The sequence below is a fragment of the Mobula birostris genome, chromosome 3, assembly GCF_030028105.1.
Source record: "Mobula birostris isolate sMobBir1 chromosome 3, sMobBir1.hap1, whole genome shotgun sequence".
NCBI lineage: Eukaryota > Metazoa > Chordata > Chondrichthyes > Myliobatiformes > Myliobatidae > Mobula > Mobula birostris.
In genome coordinates this window covers 194,854,801-194,872,363 of record NC_092372.1, presented here as the reverse complement: position 1 = coordinate 194,872,363, position 17,563 = coordinate 194,854,801, and the positions used below count along the sequence as shown (strand labels likewise).

Below are 17,563 nucleotides of genomic sequence, written 5' to 3'. Positions count from 1 at the left end.
CTCTAGGAAGAGGCGCAGTCGACGTTTCAGACCGAGACCCTTCGTCAGGACTAACTGAAGGAAGAGTGAGTAAGGGATTTGAAAGTTGGAGGGGGAGGGGGAGATCCAAAATGATAGGAGAAGACAGGAGGGGGAGGGATGGAGCCAAGAGCTGGACAGGTGATAGGCAAAAGGGATACGAGAGGATCATGGGACAGGAGGTCCGGGAAGAAAAACGGGGGGGGGGAACGGGACCCAGAGGATGGGCAAGGGGTATATTCAGAGGGACAGAGGGAGAAAAAGGAGAGTGAGAGAAAGAATGTGTGTATAAAAATAAGTAACAGATGGGGTACGAGGGGGAGGTGGGGCATTAGTGGAAGTTAGAGAAGTCGATGTTCATGCCATCAGGTTAGAGGCTACCCCACCTCCCTGCATTCCGCAGGGATCGCTCCCTACGCAACTCCCTTGTCCATTCGTCCCCCCCCATCCCTCCCCACTGATCTCTCTCCTGGCACTTATCCGTGTAAGTGGAACAAGTGCTACACATGCCCTTACACTTCCTCCCTTACCACCATTCAGGGCCCCAAACAGTCCTTCCAGGCGAGGCAACACTTCACCTGTGAGTCGGCTGGGGTGATATACTGCGTCCGGTGCTCCTGATCTGGCCTTTTATATATTGGCGAGACCCGACGCAGACTGGGAGATCGCTTTGCTGAACATCTATGCTCTGTCCGTCAGAGAAAGCAGGATCTCCCAGTGGCCACACATTTTAATTCCATATCCCATTCCCATTCTGACATGTCTATCCACGGCCTCCTCTACTGTAAAGATGAAGCCACACTCAGGTTGGAGGAACAACACCTTATATTCCGTCTGGGTAGCCTCCAGCCTGATGGCATGAACATCGACTTCTCTAACTTCCGCTAATGCCCCACCTCCCCCTTGTACCCCATCTGTTACTTATTTTTATACACACATTCTTTCTCTCACTCTCCTTTTTCACCCTCTGTCCCTCTGAATATACCCCTTGCCCATCCTCGTCTTTCTTCCCGGACCTCCTGTCCCATGATCCTCTTGTATCCCTTTTGCCTATCACCTGTCCAGCTCTTGGCTCCATCCCTCCCCCTCCTGTCTTCTCCTATCATTTTGGATCTCCCCCTCCCCCTCCAACTTTCAAATCCCTTACTCACTCTTCCTTCAGTTAGTCCTGACGAAGAGTCTTGGGCTGAAACGTTGACTGCGCCTCTTCCTAGAGATGCTGCCTGGCCTGCTGCGTTCACCAGCAACTTTTATGTGTGTTGCTTGAATTTCCAGCATCTGCAGAATTCCTGTTGTTACCAGGATGCTGCCTGGTTTAGAGAGTATGGATTGTGATCAGAGATTAAGGGAGCTAGGGCTTTACTGTTTGGACAGAAGGAGGAAGAGAGGAGACATGATAGAGGTATACAATATATTAAGAGGAATAGATAGAGTGGATAGCCAGCGCCTCTTCCCCAGGGCAGCACTGCTCAATACAAGAGGACATGGCTTTCAGGTAAGGGGTGGGAAGTTCAAGGGGGATATTAGAGGAAGGTTTTTTACTCAGAAAGTGGTTGGTGCGTGGAATGCACTGCCTGAGTCAGTGGTGGAGGCAGATACACTAGTGAAATTTAAGAAGCTACTAGACAGGTCTATGGAGGAATTTAAGGTGGGGGTTTATATGGGAGGCAGGGTTTAAGGGTCGGCACAACATTGTGGGCTGAAGGGCCTGTACTGTGCTGTACTATTCCATGTTCTGTGTAGGAAAGAAGTTGAGAAGCAGGACCTCAAAGGTAGTAATCTCGGGATTACTGCCTGTGCCACGCGATAGTGGGTATAGGAATAGAGTGAGATAGAGGATAAATGTGTGACTGAGGGATTGCAGCAGGGTACAGGGATTCAGATTTCAGGATCATTGGGACCTCTTTTGGGACAGGCGTGACCTGTACAAAAAGGACAGGTTGCACTTGAATCTGAGGGGGCCAATGTCCTGGCAGGTATTATTGCTAAGGTTATTGGGGACAGTCTAAACTACAAACCACATTTCCAGAAAAGTTGGGATATTTTCCAAAATGCAATAAAAACAAAAATCTGTGATATGTTAATTCACGTGAACCTTTATTTAACTGACAAAAGTACAAAGAAAAGATTTGCAACAGTTCAACTTAATTGTATTTTGTAAATATACACAAATTAGAATTTGATGGCTGCAACACACTCAACAAAAGTTGGGACAGAGTTAAAATAAGATTGAAAAGTGCACAGAATATTCAAGTAACACCGATTTGGATACTCCACATTAAGCAGGCTAACTGGTAGCAGGTGAGATATCATGACTGGGTATAAAAGTAGCGTCCATCAAAGGCTCAGTCTTTGCAAGCAAGGATGGGTCGTGGCTCACCTCTTTGTGCCAAAATTCGTGAGAGAATTGTTAGTCAGTTCAAAAGAAACATTTCTCAACGCAAGATCGGGAGTACTTCGGAAAACCATTGTCACTCAACACAGTCTGTCGCTGCGTCCAGAAATGCAACTTGAAACTGTATTACGCAAGGAGGAAGCCATACATCAACTCTATGCAAAAACGCTGGCGAGTTCTCTGGGCCCGAGTTCATCTCAGATGGACCGAAAGACTGTGGAGCCGTGTGCTGTGGTCAGATGAGTCCAGATTTCAGCTAGTTTTCGGAAAAAACGGGCGTTGAGTTCTCCGTGCCAAAGATGAAAATGAGCATCCAGATTGTTATCAGCGAAAGGTGCAGAAGCCAGCATCTGTGATGGTATGGGGGTGCATCAGTGCCCACGGCATGGGTGAGTTGCATGTATGTGAAAGTACCATTGACTGTGAGGCGTACATTAGGACTTTAGAGAGACATATGTTGCCATCAAGGTGACGTCTCTTCCCGGGACGTCCATGCTTATTTCATCAGGACAATGCCAGACCACATTCTGCACGGGCTACAACAGCGTGGCTTTGTAGACACAGAGTACGTGTGCTTGACTGGCCTGCTGCCAGTCCAGATCTATCTCCTATTGAAAATGTATGGCGTGTCACGAAGAGAATCAGACAACGGAGACCACGGACTGTTGAGCAGCTGAAGTCTTATATCAAGCAAGAATGGACAAAATTTCCAATTGCAAATCTACTACAATTAGTATCCTCAGTTCCAAAATGATTAAAAAGTGTTATTAAAGGGAAAGGTGATGTAACACAATGGTAAACATGCCTCTGTCCCAACTTTTGTTGAGTGTGTTGCAGCCATCAAATTCTAAATTTGTGTATGTTTACAAAATACAATTAAGTTGGTCAGTAAAACTATTGAAAACCTTTTCTTTTGTCAATTAAATAAAGGTTCACGTGAATTAACATATCACAGAATTTTGTTTTTTATTGCATTTTGGAAATATCCAAACTTTTCTGGAAATGGGGTTTGTAGAATTGCTGGGGGGCAGGAATTGAACTGGAGATGGAGGAACGGGTGGTTGGCTCACAAATAAAGAAAGCTTGGAGACAGTGCGAGAGGGAAGATGGGCAGGTGATAGAGAAGGGATACACTCAGACCAATGGTTTGAGATGTGTATTTTAACGCAAGATGCATCATGAACAAAGCGGATGAGCTTAGAGAGTGTATCAGTTCTTGGAGCTATGATGCTGTGGCCATTACAGGGACTTGGATGGCTCAGGGGCAGGATTGGCTACCTAGAGTGCCAGGCTTTGGATGTTTCAGAAAGGACAGGGAAAGAGGCAAAAGAGGTGGAGGCAAGGCACTGCTGATCAGAGATAGTGTCATGGCTGCAGAAAAGGAGGAAGTCATGGAGGGATTGTCTACTAAGTCTCTGTGGGTGGAAGTTAGAAACAGGAAGGGGTCTACTGGGTGTTTTTTATAGACCACCCAATAGTAAGAGGGACATCGAGGAGCAGATGGGGAGACAGAATCTGCAAAGATATAATAATAACAGTGTTGTTGTGGGAGATTGTAATTTCCCAAATATTGATTGGCATCTCCCTGGAGTGAGGGGTTAAGATGGGGTGCAGTTTGTTAGCTGTGTTCAGGAAGGTTTCCTGACACGATATGTAGATAAGCCTACAAGAGGAAAGGCTGCACTTGATCTGGTATTAGGAAATGAGCCTGGTCAGGTGTGAGGTATCTCAGTGTGAGTGCATTTTGGAGATAGTGATCATAATTCTAGCATTGGAGAGGGATAGGAACAGACAAGTTTGGAAAGTGTTTAATTGGAGTAAGGGGAAATATGAGACTGTCAGGCAGGAACTTGGAAGCATAAATTGGAAACAGATGTTCTCAGGGAAATTTACGACAGAAATGTGGCAAATGTTCTGGGGGTATTTGCGTGGTGTTCTACATAGATGCATTCCAGTGAGACAGGGAAATGATGGTAGGGTACAGGAACAGGGTGTAGAAAGGCTGTTGAAAATCTAGTCAAGAAGAAAAGAAAAGCTTACGAAAGGTTCAAAAAAAAAAACTAGGTAATGATCTAGAAGATAAGTTTAGCAGGAAGGAGCTTGAGAATGAAATTTGGAGAGCCAGAAGGGTCCGTGATAAGTCCTTGGCGAATAGGATTGAAGAAATCCCTAAGTTGTTCTACAGGTATGTGAAGAGCAAGAGGATATGATGTGAGAGAATAGGACCAATCAAGCGTGACAGTGGAAAAGTGTGCATGGAACCGGAGAAGATAGCAGAGGTACTTAATGAATACTTCGCTTCAGTGTTTACTGTGGAAAAGGATCTGGGTGATTGTAGGGATGACTTACAGCGGACTGAATAGCTTGAGCATACAGACACTAAGAAAGAGGATGTGCTGGAGCCTTTGGAAAGCATCAAGTTGGATAAGTCTCCAGGATCGGATGCGATGGTACCCCAGGCTACTGTGGGAGGTGAGAGAGGAGATTGCTGAGCCTCTGGCAATGATCTTTGCGTTATCAATGGGGACGGGAGAAGTTCTGGAGGATTGGAGGGTTGCAGATGTTGTTCCTTTATTCAAGAAAATGAATAGAGATAGCCCAGGAAATTATAGGCCACTGTGTCTTACTTCAGTGGTTGGTAAATTGATGGAAAAGATCCTGAGAGGCAGGATTTATGAACATTTAAAGAGGCATGATATGATTAGGAATAGTCAGCATGGCTTTGTCAAAGGCAGGTCGTGCCTTATGAGCCTGATTTAATTTTTTGAGGATGTGACTAAACACATTGATGAAGGTAGAGTAGTAGATGTAGTGTATGTGGATTTCAGCAAGGCATTTGATAAGGTACCCCATGCAGGGCTTATTGAGAAAGTAAGGAGGCATGGGATCCAAGGGGACATTGCTTTGTGGATCCAGAATTGGCTTGCCCACAGAAGGCAAAAGAGTGGTTGTAGACGGGTCATATTCTGCATGGAGGTCAGTGACCAGTGGTGTGCCTCAGGGATCTGTTCTGGGATCCCTACTCTTCGTGATTTTTATAAGTGACCTGGATGAGGAAGTGGAGGGATAGGTTAGTAAGTTTGCTGATGACACAAAGATGGGGGGTGTTGTGGATAGTGTGGAGGACTGTCAGAGGTTATAGCAGGACATTGATATGCAAAACTGGGCTGAGAAGTGACAGATGGAGTTCAACCCAGATAAGTGTGAGGTGGTTCATTTTGGTAGGTCAAATAGCATGGGAGAATATAGTATTAATGAGAAAAAAACCAGAGGACATGGGTTAAGGTTGAGGGGGGAAAAGTTTAAAGGGAACATTGGTGGGGGCTTCTTCACACAGAGAGTGGTGGGAGTATGGAATGAGCTGCCAGACGAGGTGGTAAGTGTGGGTTCTTTTTTAACATTTAAGAATAAATTGGACAGATACATGGATGGGAGGTGTATGGAGGGATATGGTCCGTGTGCAGGTCAGTGGGACTAGGCAGAAAATGGTTTGGCACAGCCAGGAAGGGCCAAAAGGCCTGTTTCTGTGCTGTAGTTTCTATGGTTCTATGACTCTTGGGAGTGTGAAGGATCAGAGGGGTCTTGGTGTCTGAGTCTATAGGACACTCTGAAGGGCCTGTATTATGCTGTAGGTTTTCTGTGTTTCTAAGATGTCCATGATGGATGAGTTTACAATCCTCTGCAGGCTCTTTCAGTTTTGTGCATTGGATTACCCATCCCCAGTGATGATGCATAATGCTCCCCATTGTACGTCTTCAGAAATTTGTTAGTCTTTGAGATACCCAATCGTCTCAAATTCCTAATGAAATATAGCTGTTGGCATGCCCTTGTCATAATTGCATCAATATGTGGGCACAGGATAGATCTTCAGAGATGTTGAGACCCAGGAATTTGAAGCTGCTCACCCTTTCCACTGTTGACTCCTTGATGAGGACTGGTATGTGTTCTCCCGATTTCCCTTTTCTAAAGTCTACAAGTAGTTCCTTGTTCTTGCTGATATTGAGTGCAAGGTTATTGTTGCAATACCACTGAACCAGTTGATTCATTTCACTCCTGTATGCTTCATCGTCACCATCTGAGATTTTGCCAACAAATAGTGGCGTCATTTGCAAATTTACAGGAGGTCTAAAGTTGTAGCATAGATGAGGATTTCATCAGAAAAAGTGGTGAAGCAGCTGGAGAACAAGGAATATTTTGAAGGTCAGATGATTAGTTTTAATGAAAATTTCTTTTAACACTTGAGCTTTCCAGGATGAAGGTAGGGAATGCCTATTCTTGGTTCTTTTCCCTATTTGGGTGCAAGTTCATTAAAAAAGATGTATGGAGTCTTAAGTATCATGAACAAAATGTAATACCTTTTTCAAGTTAATGCCCCAAATATAAAAGGTGTGAGATTTGGGATCAGCTTCTTTCCAACTGTGATAAGACTACTGAACGGATCCTGACCCGGATCTGGGCCATACCTTCCAAATATCAGGACCTGCCTCTCGGTTTTTTTGCACTATCTTACTTTCCTTTTTCTATTTTTCTATTTATGATTTATAATTTAAATTTTTAATATTACTATCGATTTGTACTCTGGAGAGCACGAAGAGCAGAATCAAATATCACTGTGATGATTGTACACTCTAGTCAATTGTTTGGTGACAATAAAGTATAACAGTATAATATACCAAGCAAGAGACAAGGCTCAAAACCTTCAATTTAAGATGCCTTTATTGCATTTTGGGCATCTCCTGAAGAGACAGAGTACCCAACGATGAGGCTTTCTCTCATGCTGGCCTCCTTAGCGTGTACACTCTGCTCAGATGGCATAGGCTGTGCCAAGTCTGCCGCATACAGAACGGCCACATCCCAAAAGCTATCCTCTTCAGTCAGCTGGTTTCAGGCAAGAGAACTGCTGGCTGCCCGCAACTGCGCTACAAGGATATCTGCAAGTGGGCCATGAAGGTGCTGGACGTCAACATTGTGTCTAGGCGGAACTTGCAGCCAGCCGCACCAGGTGCAGAAGACTTTAAGACCCATAACACCTTAAGCTAGGCGAGGAAAAATTCCTGAAAGTGGCAGAAGACATGGATCCATATAAAGGAAAGCTGCATCTCCAGTAGGGCTAAGACTACTTATAGAGACTGCCACTCTTGCATCAGTCTTGTCAGCCACAGACAGCACTGCACCAATAACATGGATAGCTAGGATGTAGCATCTATGGTTGACCTCCAGTGGAAGGCCACAAGATAATATAGAGTATAGCTTATTTGTGTCTGAGGAATTCTAGGTTATATGAAAGTTTTGCAGTTTAATCATTTTTGTTTCTTAGAGCCAAGACTATTAAGAATACTGTAACAGTTAATGTTGAGCTAACAGCAGAACAATGGAAGAAGAAATACGAGAGAGAAAAGGACAAGAACAAGACGTTGAGAAATACTATACAATGGCTTGAAAATGAGCTCAATCGATGGCGAAAAGGTATCCTAGTTTTTAAGTCAATTGCTGTGGTTCATGAACGCAGCCGGCCAGGCAGCATCTATAGGAAGAGGTACAGTCGACGTCTCGGCCCAAAACGTCGACTGTACTTCTTCCTATAGATGCTGCCTGGCCTGCTGCGTTCACCGGCATTTTTTGTGTGAATTGCTTGAATTTCCAGCATCTGCAGATTCCTTCGTGTTTGCTCTGGTTCATAATTCTTTTTCTTCCAAAGTTCTCCTTTTAAATTTATTTTGCCTTAGTTTATCAGTATTATTTTGAAGTTTAGAGTCGAAATCTTTGCATTTCTGTATCAACAATTGTCATGTTTAGGCCATTCAGATCCCAGAAAGCATTCAATTTTGTAATACAAAAAAACTCTCTCAAAATTAAACTTGTTGAAACTTTTAACAATTTTTTGAGGTCATATTTAAATAAATGGACTACTATTCATTGGACTGTCATTTAACAAAAATGCAGAGTGTGTCATCGTGAGTCTTTTGCTCTAACCCTACCATCATCCCATCTCTTGGCAAAGATGAAAGTCCAGATAAATTTCAAGAAATAAAACCTTTGATTCCGGAGCCTATGAAGCCACATGTTAATGATTACTTGAGACTCATTGCAGGCAAAGCAAATTGACTTCAAGATTTCAAAGATCATTATCTTTTCAAAAATAGTTGTCCAGCAAGCTTCTGTTGTTAACATTGCTGTTCATTTGTATTATAATTTTTAGAACTAGTTTGTCGTCATATGAGATGATTTGGAACTGGTTAACCAGGATATGATTTTGTATGCTTGATGTTATTTACTAAAGGTGAGACTGTACCTCTGGAGGAACAGTATGACAAAGAGAAAAACAAAGAAGCACTTGAGATTGTTCTCACTAATGACAAACTAGAGGAACCTCCTACTGTCAAACTCACTGATGCTGAAAAACTGAAGATGGATTCAGAAATTTCTAAACTGTACAAGCAACTTGATGATAAGGTATATAATAGGCCAATTTGCAATTTTCGTCCCCTATCAGTGGCACGGAGAAGCATCAACTTAAGTAATTTTTTTTAACTGTGAAATTAACTTTTCTGTATTTGAATTATTCCTTCAACCTTCCAATGGAAAATATCAAATTCTTTTAACATCTATTGTGTAACTGATTTTAATATTGAATTGGTCTTCTCACTATGGATGTTAAAAGGTCTGACTTTCAAGCTGGTTGCTGAACTTATTTTCATCCATCCATTCAGTATTAAGATCAGTAATTGTAAAATTAGATGTTTTTTGATAGTATCAGATAATTGTAAAGCAAGTTTAATGTGAAGTCTGGTGTAGGAGTTAATATAATTCAAAGGGAAAAGCACTATTTAAATTTAGTTTGCGAGTTTGGATTGACAAGTGATAGAGTATTCTGAAGTGTTAACTGTATCGGGTGCGTAAAATGAATGTCATTATGTTCACTTGTGAGAAGATGATTAAATGAGATTAGTATTAACTGTAGTAGAATAAGAAAAATATATTCTTTCCACATGAAGCTGTGGTTTATTTGCCTTCCAATTTAGCACACCATGGTCAAGAATGTAGTCTTTCATTTGTGCAAACCGAATGCAGGGTTAGGTGACTATTTTGCAGAAACCTTTGTTCAATTGGCTAGGGGATCCTAAACCTGTCAGATTAATTTTCCATCCCATTCTCACGCTAAATACCATCTGTGGCCTATTAAGTTATTCCATTGAAACCCAGCATATACTTGGGGAAAAGCACATCATTTTCCATTTATACTCTCTTGGAGTCTCCGTTGAGGACAATATCAAATAATCATCCATTCTGGTTTTGAATCTAGTATTTTCAGTATAACTTTTCCTGTCTCTTTGGTAATTTTAAATTTCATTCATCTCCTGTTTATATACCAAAAACACAGATATGAAACAAAACTGGCTCATGAAAGCTCGTTTACTTTGTTCAGTTCTTAGAAGCCAGGATAATTAGAATGGTTGGAAATCAGAAATTAAAACAAAATGCTGAAAATATTCAATTAGTCAGACAGTATCTATGGTGCGAAATGGTTAACATTTCACCTGTAGCCTTTCATGAGCATGCAATATTGACATAATATTTCAGATTGTACAAGGAAATATTTAGTTATGTTAGCCTTGATGATAAATCACTAAATGCAGAATATTTCTATAATTCTGATTGTAGGATGAAGAGATCAACCAGCAGAGCCAGCTGGTTGAAAAACTTAAGCAGCAAATGTTGGATCAAGAAGAAGTAAGTTTGAACCATAATTACATAGTTGAAAGAAGATGGGCACTACTTGTTTCTTGAACATTGATATTTTTGCTGATTACCTTCTCTTTAAAATCTCCAATAGGCAGTTATTTATCCTGAAGCTATTCAATCATGGAACACATATAACCATATAACAATTACAGCACGGAAACAGGCCATCTCGGCCCTTCTAGTCCGTGCCGAACTCTTACTCTCACCTAGTCCCACTGACCTGCACTCAGCCCATAACCTTCCATTCTTTTCCTGTCCATGTATCTATCCAATTTAACTTTAAACGACAACATCGAACCTGCCTCAACCACTTCTGCTGGAAGCTCGTTCCACACAGCTACCACTCTTTGAGTAAAGAAGTTCCCCCTCATGTTACTCCTAAACTTTTGCCCTTTAACTCTCAACTCATGTCCTCTTGTTTGAATCTCCCCCATTCTCAATGGAAAAAGCCTATCCACGTCAACTCTATCAATCCCCCTCATAATTTTAAACACCTCTATCAAGCAACACAGCATTTTTTTTTAAACAGAGCCCCATGCATGTAACTAGTGATTCTGAAGTTTTAATATATTTTCTGCTTCCTGCCTGGGTCATCTAGGCCATTTGTGCTACTACTATAACACTACTACTCTATTTACTCTTGCTGACAAAATGGGAACAGATCAGAACTTGTACTGGAGACTACTTAATTACTATAGTATAATGGCACATAAGCACATTAAGTTACTGAGAAATTTTAATGTATCTGACTAATGAGAAACTGTATATATCTTGGAATAAAATATCTTGAGTATTGCAGTCATTGTTTTATAACATCTTGAATTTTTGAAGCCATGTAACTTTTGTAGATTGGAGCAGGTTGTATTTTTAAAAAAAATTCTATTATGTTCATTACACAGCTTCTGGCATCCACCAGGCGAGATCAAGATAATATGCAATCAGAACTGAATCGTCTGCAGGCTGAGAATGATGCCTCCAAAGAGGAAGTGAAAGAAGTATTGCAAGCCTTGGAAGAACTTGCAGTGAACTATGACCAGAAATCACAAGAAGTAGAAGACAAAACAAGGGAATTTGAGTTACTAAATGATGAACTGGGTCAAAAATCGGTAAGAATTTGCACTAGGTGCAATGTTTCTAAAGTTAGATAAAAACCTGGACTGGTAGCTTGAAATATGGTGTGCTATAAAAATAAAAATTCTATGCTAAATAATTATTATAAAACTTTTATGCTGTGTGGTAGGGTATTTCTCTGGTTTCAGTAGCTGCCACACTAATTAAACCTTTTGTTCATTCTCGGTTGGCTTAGCTTAATTTTCTTTTAGTTTGCTTAGTTCATTTTGTATTTTAAGTCTACTGGTTTCATATTGGACTAATTATGATATTGCAGGCGACATTGACATCACTTGATGCTGAGTTGCAAAAACTGAAGGAAATGACCAATCATCAGAAAAAACGAGTGACTGAAATGATGACGTCATTGTTAAAGGATCTTGCAGAAATTGGAATTGCAGTTGGAAACAATGATGTTAAGGTAGGAACACAATCTGGAAAGTTAATTTTTCAGATAGTGACTGTCGGCCAAAGGGTTCCTGTTGGTTATCTGAGAATCAGTTTTTTATTGCCTTAAGAATTTGAGAATAAAATATTACTGCTGTGTTGACATTCAAAGCTTTACAATCCCTAGCTCCCAATGTTTCTAAAATAAAAGCAGAAAATACTGGGAATACTTACCAGGTTGGAAACAGTTAACATTTTGGTTCAGACCTATTCTGACAAAAGGGTATTTGGCCTGAAACCATAGCTCTTTTTCATTCCCTACAGATGTGACTTGATCTGTTAAGTATTTAGTGTTCTTAAATTGGGTAGTTGAGATTTCTGTAGTACTAAATTTTGGTTGATAAAGTGCAAATTTCCCTCTGCATTTGTTTTGTTTGATAATAGTTTTTTTTAATTGAGATAAATGAGCCTGTGAGCTAACATACTACTGATCTCTGAATTACTCTAATAGAATGAAAAGTTGATTTCAAGCTGAAGATTGCAGTATATGTTCAAAGTCTGAATTTCCCCTATTAATAATCTTCTGTTATTTAAGAATTTTGGCATAATTTGCTATTGGGCGATGGCACCAAAAATGGGTTACTAAAAAAAGTTTGCTATTACAATTTTGTTTTACTTCAGAATATCCAAAAGGTCTTCAAATAAATTTAACACTAAAACCAAAATATTATCTATTAGAAACTAGTTGAAGTTTGAAATGTGTGTATGAATCTTAAAGCTTTTCAAAGCAGAACAATGCAAGGTCCAAAAAAACTAATCAGTCTACAAGCTCTCGATGTAAGCAGCCTTCCAGATATCATTTTGTTCCCATCATGTAGCGAAAAGTGCTTATTTCTGTTTTGAGATGATGGAATAGTAGTGAAATTGTGTGGACTGCATACTTAGGGGCAGAATTTCCAGTTCCAGATGTTGGCTGAAGTAGGTGAAGTATTGAGCATTGGATAGCGACATAATGCACTATCTGCATTATTCTAAATGTATACTGAGATGCTGTGTAGCTAAATTGGTTTTATTGTTACCACTTATTTACAAAGGTCTGGTGGAAATGCTGTCTTTCATACAGATCAATTTGTTACAACAGTGCATTGAGGAAGTACAAGGTAAAGTAACAATCCAGAATGAAGTGCTACGGCTAGAAAGAAATAGTGCAGGTAGATAATGAGATGCAAGGTCATAATGAGGTAGATTGAGGTTGAGCCCATCTCATTGCACTACAGAACTGTTCAGTAGTCTTATAAAAGTGGAATCTAAGCTGTCCTTGAGTCTGGTGATAGGCACTTTCAGCTTTTGTATGTTCTACCTGATGGCAGTGGGAGAAGAGAGGATTGTTGGGGTGGGTGGAAAGGTGTAGGCAGGTCCATGGAGGGGTAGGCTGGCTTCTGTGATACTCTGAGGTAAATCTACAATGCTGTTTTCTTGCTGTCGTGGGTAGAGCAGTTGCCATACCAAGCCATGCTATCTCTTAAACTTCGAATCAACCTGACATATGGCAGCTATACAGGCTCCCATCATATTCCCGTGGGAGTATAATGTAGATTCTCCAGAGAATCCTGCAATACCATGAGAGATTAAATTCTGGGACATGTCATATAAATTCCATGTATTCTTTGCATCTGAGTTCAGAAATATTAGATTCAAAGCTTATTTGTCTTGGGAGGGAAGTTGGGACAGGAGGGCATGATGGTAAAATTAGGGCAATTAATTAAGAGTGATGTGAAACAATTTTTGCATAGAGCATGCAGATGTAGGCACAGTCAAAATTTTAGTACACCGATTTACATCAGGTAATTTTGGAAAAGTGGAATTCAAGTGCAGATCAGTTTTGAAGTAGTTGATTGCTACAGGAAGTAGAGGGGCTGAATGACATAATCCTCAGAAGAATAGGTGCCTTGTAAATGGTAAGTTGTCAATCAGGTTTAAAACACAGCATGTTGCTGAAAAGCTTGAGAAGATGGTTTTGCTACTTGGTAATATCCTCAATCTCTAAGCAATTGTCACACTAAAATCCTGTAATCCTTCCTGATCTCTGCAGTCCAGTTTTTTTTTTTGGATACTTCATCATCGTAGCAACCAAGATCCTGAGTTCTGAGCAACACACACAAAATGCTAGAGGAACTCAGCAGGCCAGTCAGCATCTAGGGGAGTACAGTCGATGTTTTGGCCTGAAGTGTCGACTACTCTTTTCCTAGATACTGCCTGGCCTGCTGAGTTCCTCCAGAGTTTGTGTGTGCTGCTTGGATTTCCAGCATCTGAGATTTTCTCTTGTTCCTGGTTTGTGGAAGTCCTTCTTTCTGTTCCCTTCCTTTTTCACTCTTCAACCCAGCATGTTAAAGATATCCTTTAATCTGTACTCTCTACCATCTCATTAACAGGTGACTAATTCATATTTTGATTCTTTTTTTTGGAGAACATTAAAATCTTGCATGGAAATACTATACAAGTCAGGTAGTGTGTAGTCTTTCCTCCCAACAGAATGACTGATAAAACTGTTTTATATACAAATGACATCTTGAAAACTTGAGTCACAATTTGCTGATTATTTACATATCACATTAATTTACACTTCTTTATCTGGGAGCAGTATTGACATTATAACAAGGTACATGAATGTAAATTTATTTCCCCACAGCCTGAAGGAAGTGGCCTTCTGGATGAGGAATTTACAGTAGCACGGCTATACATTAGTAAAATGAAATCTGAAGTGAAGACCATGGTAAAACGCTGCAAGCAGTTAGAGAGTACGCAAGTTGAGAGTAACCAGAAGTTAGAAGAGAATGAAAAGGAACTGGCAGCTTGTCAACTTCGCATCTCTCAGGTAATTGATGGAATAATTCAAGACTGGCTGGTTAATTTTAATTATCTTACAAGGAATAATTTCTATTCAAAGGGATGTTTAGAGAAGGCACTTTTGTAGAATTTATCAAATCCCACTGTTTTAGTCAGCTTGATCAATAATTTGAGCATTGAGTCTGATCATTTTGTTTATATAGTGGACAGTAATTGACTCTCTCAGACTTAACAATGAGAGGACATATCATTTAGAAAGTAACTATCCTGTAAGGAAGTATTTTAACAAAACAATTATAATTAGTGTATTCAGTGTGCATTTGTCATTTTTTTCTGCTTTTGCATGAAATCTAAACTATAATCATCACAAAATAGAATTGTAGCATTTGATTCTCATGTCAGTTGATGCTGTGATTGATAAGTTGATGTAAACTTAGCTAGGTTTGTTTTTCCCTCACTTTTTTCTCAGATAATGAAAGTGCCAGTCAAATATGTTCTTTAAAAGCTTGTATTGATGTTCAATGACAGGAAATGATGGAGGAGGGGGGTGTGGGGTGGGGAACAAGCTTAGTTTTCTATATATTTTTTAATGTATCTCAGGTTGAAACCTACATAAATTTAGCCACACCCAAGTTTAGACAATGATATCTGTCACCTTGGAGACATCAGGGAAAACTTGCATGTTTTTGTGAATGTTACTCCATTCTTCTTGTAGTGAGTTCCTCAGGATTAAGCACGACTTGCTTCCATTCCAGTGCTGTGTTCTGAGGAGATTGATGAAGTCAAGATAGAACTTGCAGTCTTATTAGCTGTTTATGGGGAGTTTGGGAGACAGTTTGCTGCTTTCAGTGGTATGGTGAACTATTTGTTTTGTTAATGATCCTAGCACGAGGCAAAGATCAAGTCACTCACAGAATATCTGCAAAATGTTGAGCATAAAAAGAGACATCTAGAGGAGTCTGTTGATTCGCTAAATGAAGATTTGGTCAAGCTTCAAGCACAAGGTAAGTGCGAAATTCACAGATTTCAGGTTTCTTCCAGAAGCAAAATTCATATCTTTTTCTAGCAAAATGGATTTTGGGTTTATCTGTGGAGCTAATGTTCTAATGTAGGGACTTTGGATCTATAATTAATGCTCATTAATTTTGAATAGTTTTACAGTCTAAAATTTATTGAAAGGAGAATTGAATACACGGAATGCAATGCATTTTGTAGGCCTTGACTGAAATGAGTAATGTGTTAGAACCTGTGGAATTGGAATAAAAGCAGTCTGATTCAATCATGGATGATCTTTTACCTCCATGCCCTTTTCCTGGATGTCCCTTGATTCTGTTAATGTCAAGAAATCTAGTGATCACGGTTTTGAATAAACTCATTGACTGATCCTCCAGAGCCCTTAGGAAAGAGAATTCCATAGATTCAGAATTAGATTTAATATCCCTGGTATATATCACGAAATTTGTTTTGTGGCAGCAGTATAATGCAATACATAATAATAAAAACCTGTAAGTTACAACCACAAATATACAAAATGTAAATATGTAGTGTCAAAAAAAGGGAAAAAAATGAGATGCAGTGCATGGTTTAATTGTCCATGCTGGAACCTTATGGCGGAGGGGAAGAACCTGTTCCTGAAACAGAGTGTGCTCCTGTACTAGCACCTCAGTGGTAGCAATGACAAGACGGCACTTCCTGGGTGATGGGGGTCCTTAATGATGGATGCCACATTTTGGAGGCATTGCCTTTAGAAGGTGTGCTCAATGCTGGGGAGGCTAATGCCCATAATGTAGATGGCTGAGTTTACAACTGTCTGAGTTTACAACTGTCTGCAGCTTTTTTCTGATCCTGCACAGTGGCCTCTCTGCACCAGATGGTGATGCACCTGTTAGAATGCTCTCATGGTACACCTGTAGAAATTTGTGAGTCTTTGGTGACATACCAAATCTCCTCAAACTTAATCCTTCATCCTTTGGCCTCCTTTGCTCAAAGGAAAACAAGCCCAGCCAATCCAATTTTTCCCCCATAAATAATCCTCCAATCTAGGCAACATCCCCATGAATCTAGGCACACATCCTTCCTTTGTGTGACCAGAACCATCATAGTACTGCGAATGCAGCTTAACCACCATTTTGTAAAGCTGTAAAATAACCCTGATTCCTATATTCTGTGCTCTGATGTATGAAGGCAAGCGTACTATTTAACTCATTGACCATTGAACTGTGGACTTGAACCCCTAGGCACTGTTCACCAACATTTACTATCATTTAGTGTGTATGTTCTACCCATCCCTGGCCATTTGACTTACCAAAACGTACACTGAGTTGGTTTTCCAGGAAATCGTTTACTTCATTGCAATGGCCAGAAATTTTCACTGAATTCTGTTCTTCAGTTTGGGGAAAGTTTATCTTGGTTTTATAGTTTATGTGATTAATTTTTTAAAAATCTTGTTAAATTCAGTTTGTAAACTAGATAATGTTGAAATTTTGCAAAGATAATTATGGTAATTATTATGAATCCACAGAAAAAGTACATGAAATGGAAAAGGAACACTTGAACAAAGTACAAACTGCAATTGAAGTGAAGGTAACACCACTGAAACTAAGCTTTAATTTATTTCAAAAAAAAGCCTGTAAAACAATCTTTTAGCCTTGGTTCATTTTTCAGGATCAGACTTCTGTATGACATTAATACGTACTCATTTGTGCATTACAGCAAGCTGTAGAGCAACAAATGCAGAGCCACCGTGAGGCGCACCAAAAACAGATCAGCTGTTTAAGGGATGAGATTGAAAAGAAGGAGAAACTCATCACTGATCTTCAAGAGTATGTTTCTAATGAACAGTAAATTTATAAACAGCTGTGATAGGAAGATTTTTGTATGTTTTTATATTTCTTTAAAATAATTTCTGAATCCATGGTATTTTTTGGTAAATTTCTCACAAATGAAAACTTATTTTTTAGACAAACATGCAGTGCATTTTTAACAACATTAAAGTTGCCTTTGCCTCTTGGGTTGATACCAGCCAAAAGCATTTAAACTCATGAGTCATGCTGGATCAATGTT

At 40.0% G+C, this 17,563-nt stretch overlaps 1 protein-coding gene across 1 annotated transcript in view; it reads left to right on the top strand.

Moving 5' to 3' along the window:
• Positions 1-17,563, top strand: part of LOC140195515 (kinesin-1 heavy chain) — a 105,629-nt gene that overhangs the window by 51,736 nt on the left and 36,330 nt on the right. Inside the window, exons 11-19 of the mRNA XM_072253970.1 lie at positions 7,731-7,879; positions 8,694-8,866; positions 10,076-10,144; positions 11,056-11,262; positions 11,544-11,687; positions 14,343-14,528; positions 15,387-15,504; positions 17,022-17,083; positions 17,213-17,322. Of these exons, the coding sequence (XP_072110071.1) occupies positions 7,731-7,879; positions 8,694-8,866; positions 10,076-10,144; positions 11,056-11,262; positions 11,544-11,687; positions 14,343-14,528; positions 15,387-15,504; positions 17,022-17,083; positions 17,213-17,322 (1,218 nt within the window). The remainder of the gene's footprint in view (positions 1-7,730; positions 7,880-8,693; positions 8,867-10,075; positions 10,145-11,055; positions 11,263-11,543; positions 11,688-14,342; positions 14,529-15,386; positions 15,505-17,021; positions 17,084-17,212; positions 17,323-17,563) is intronic.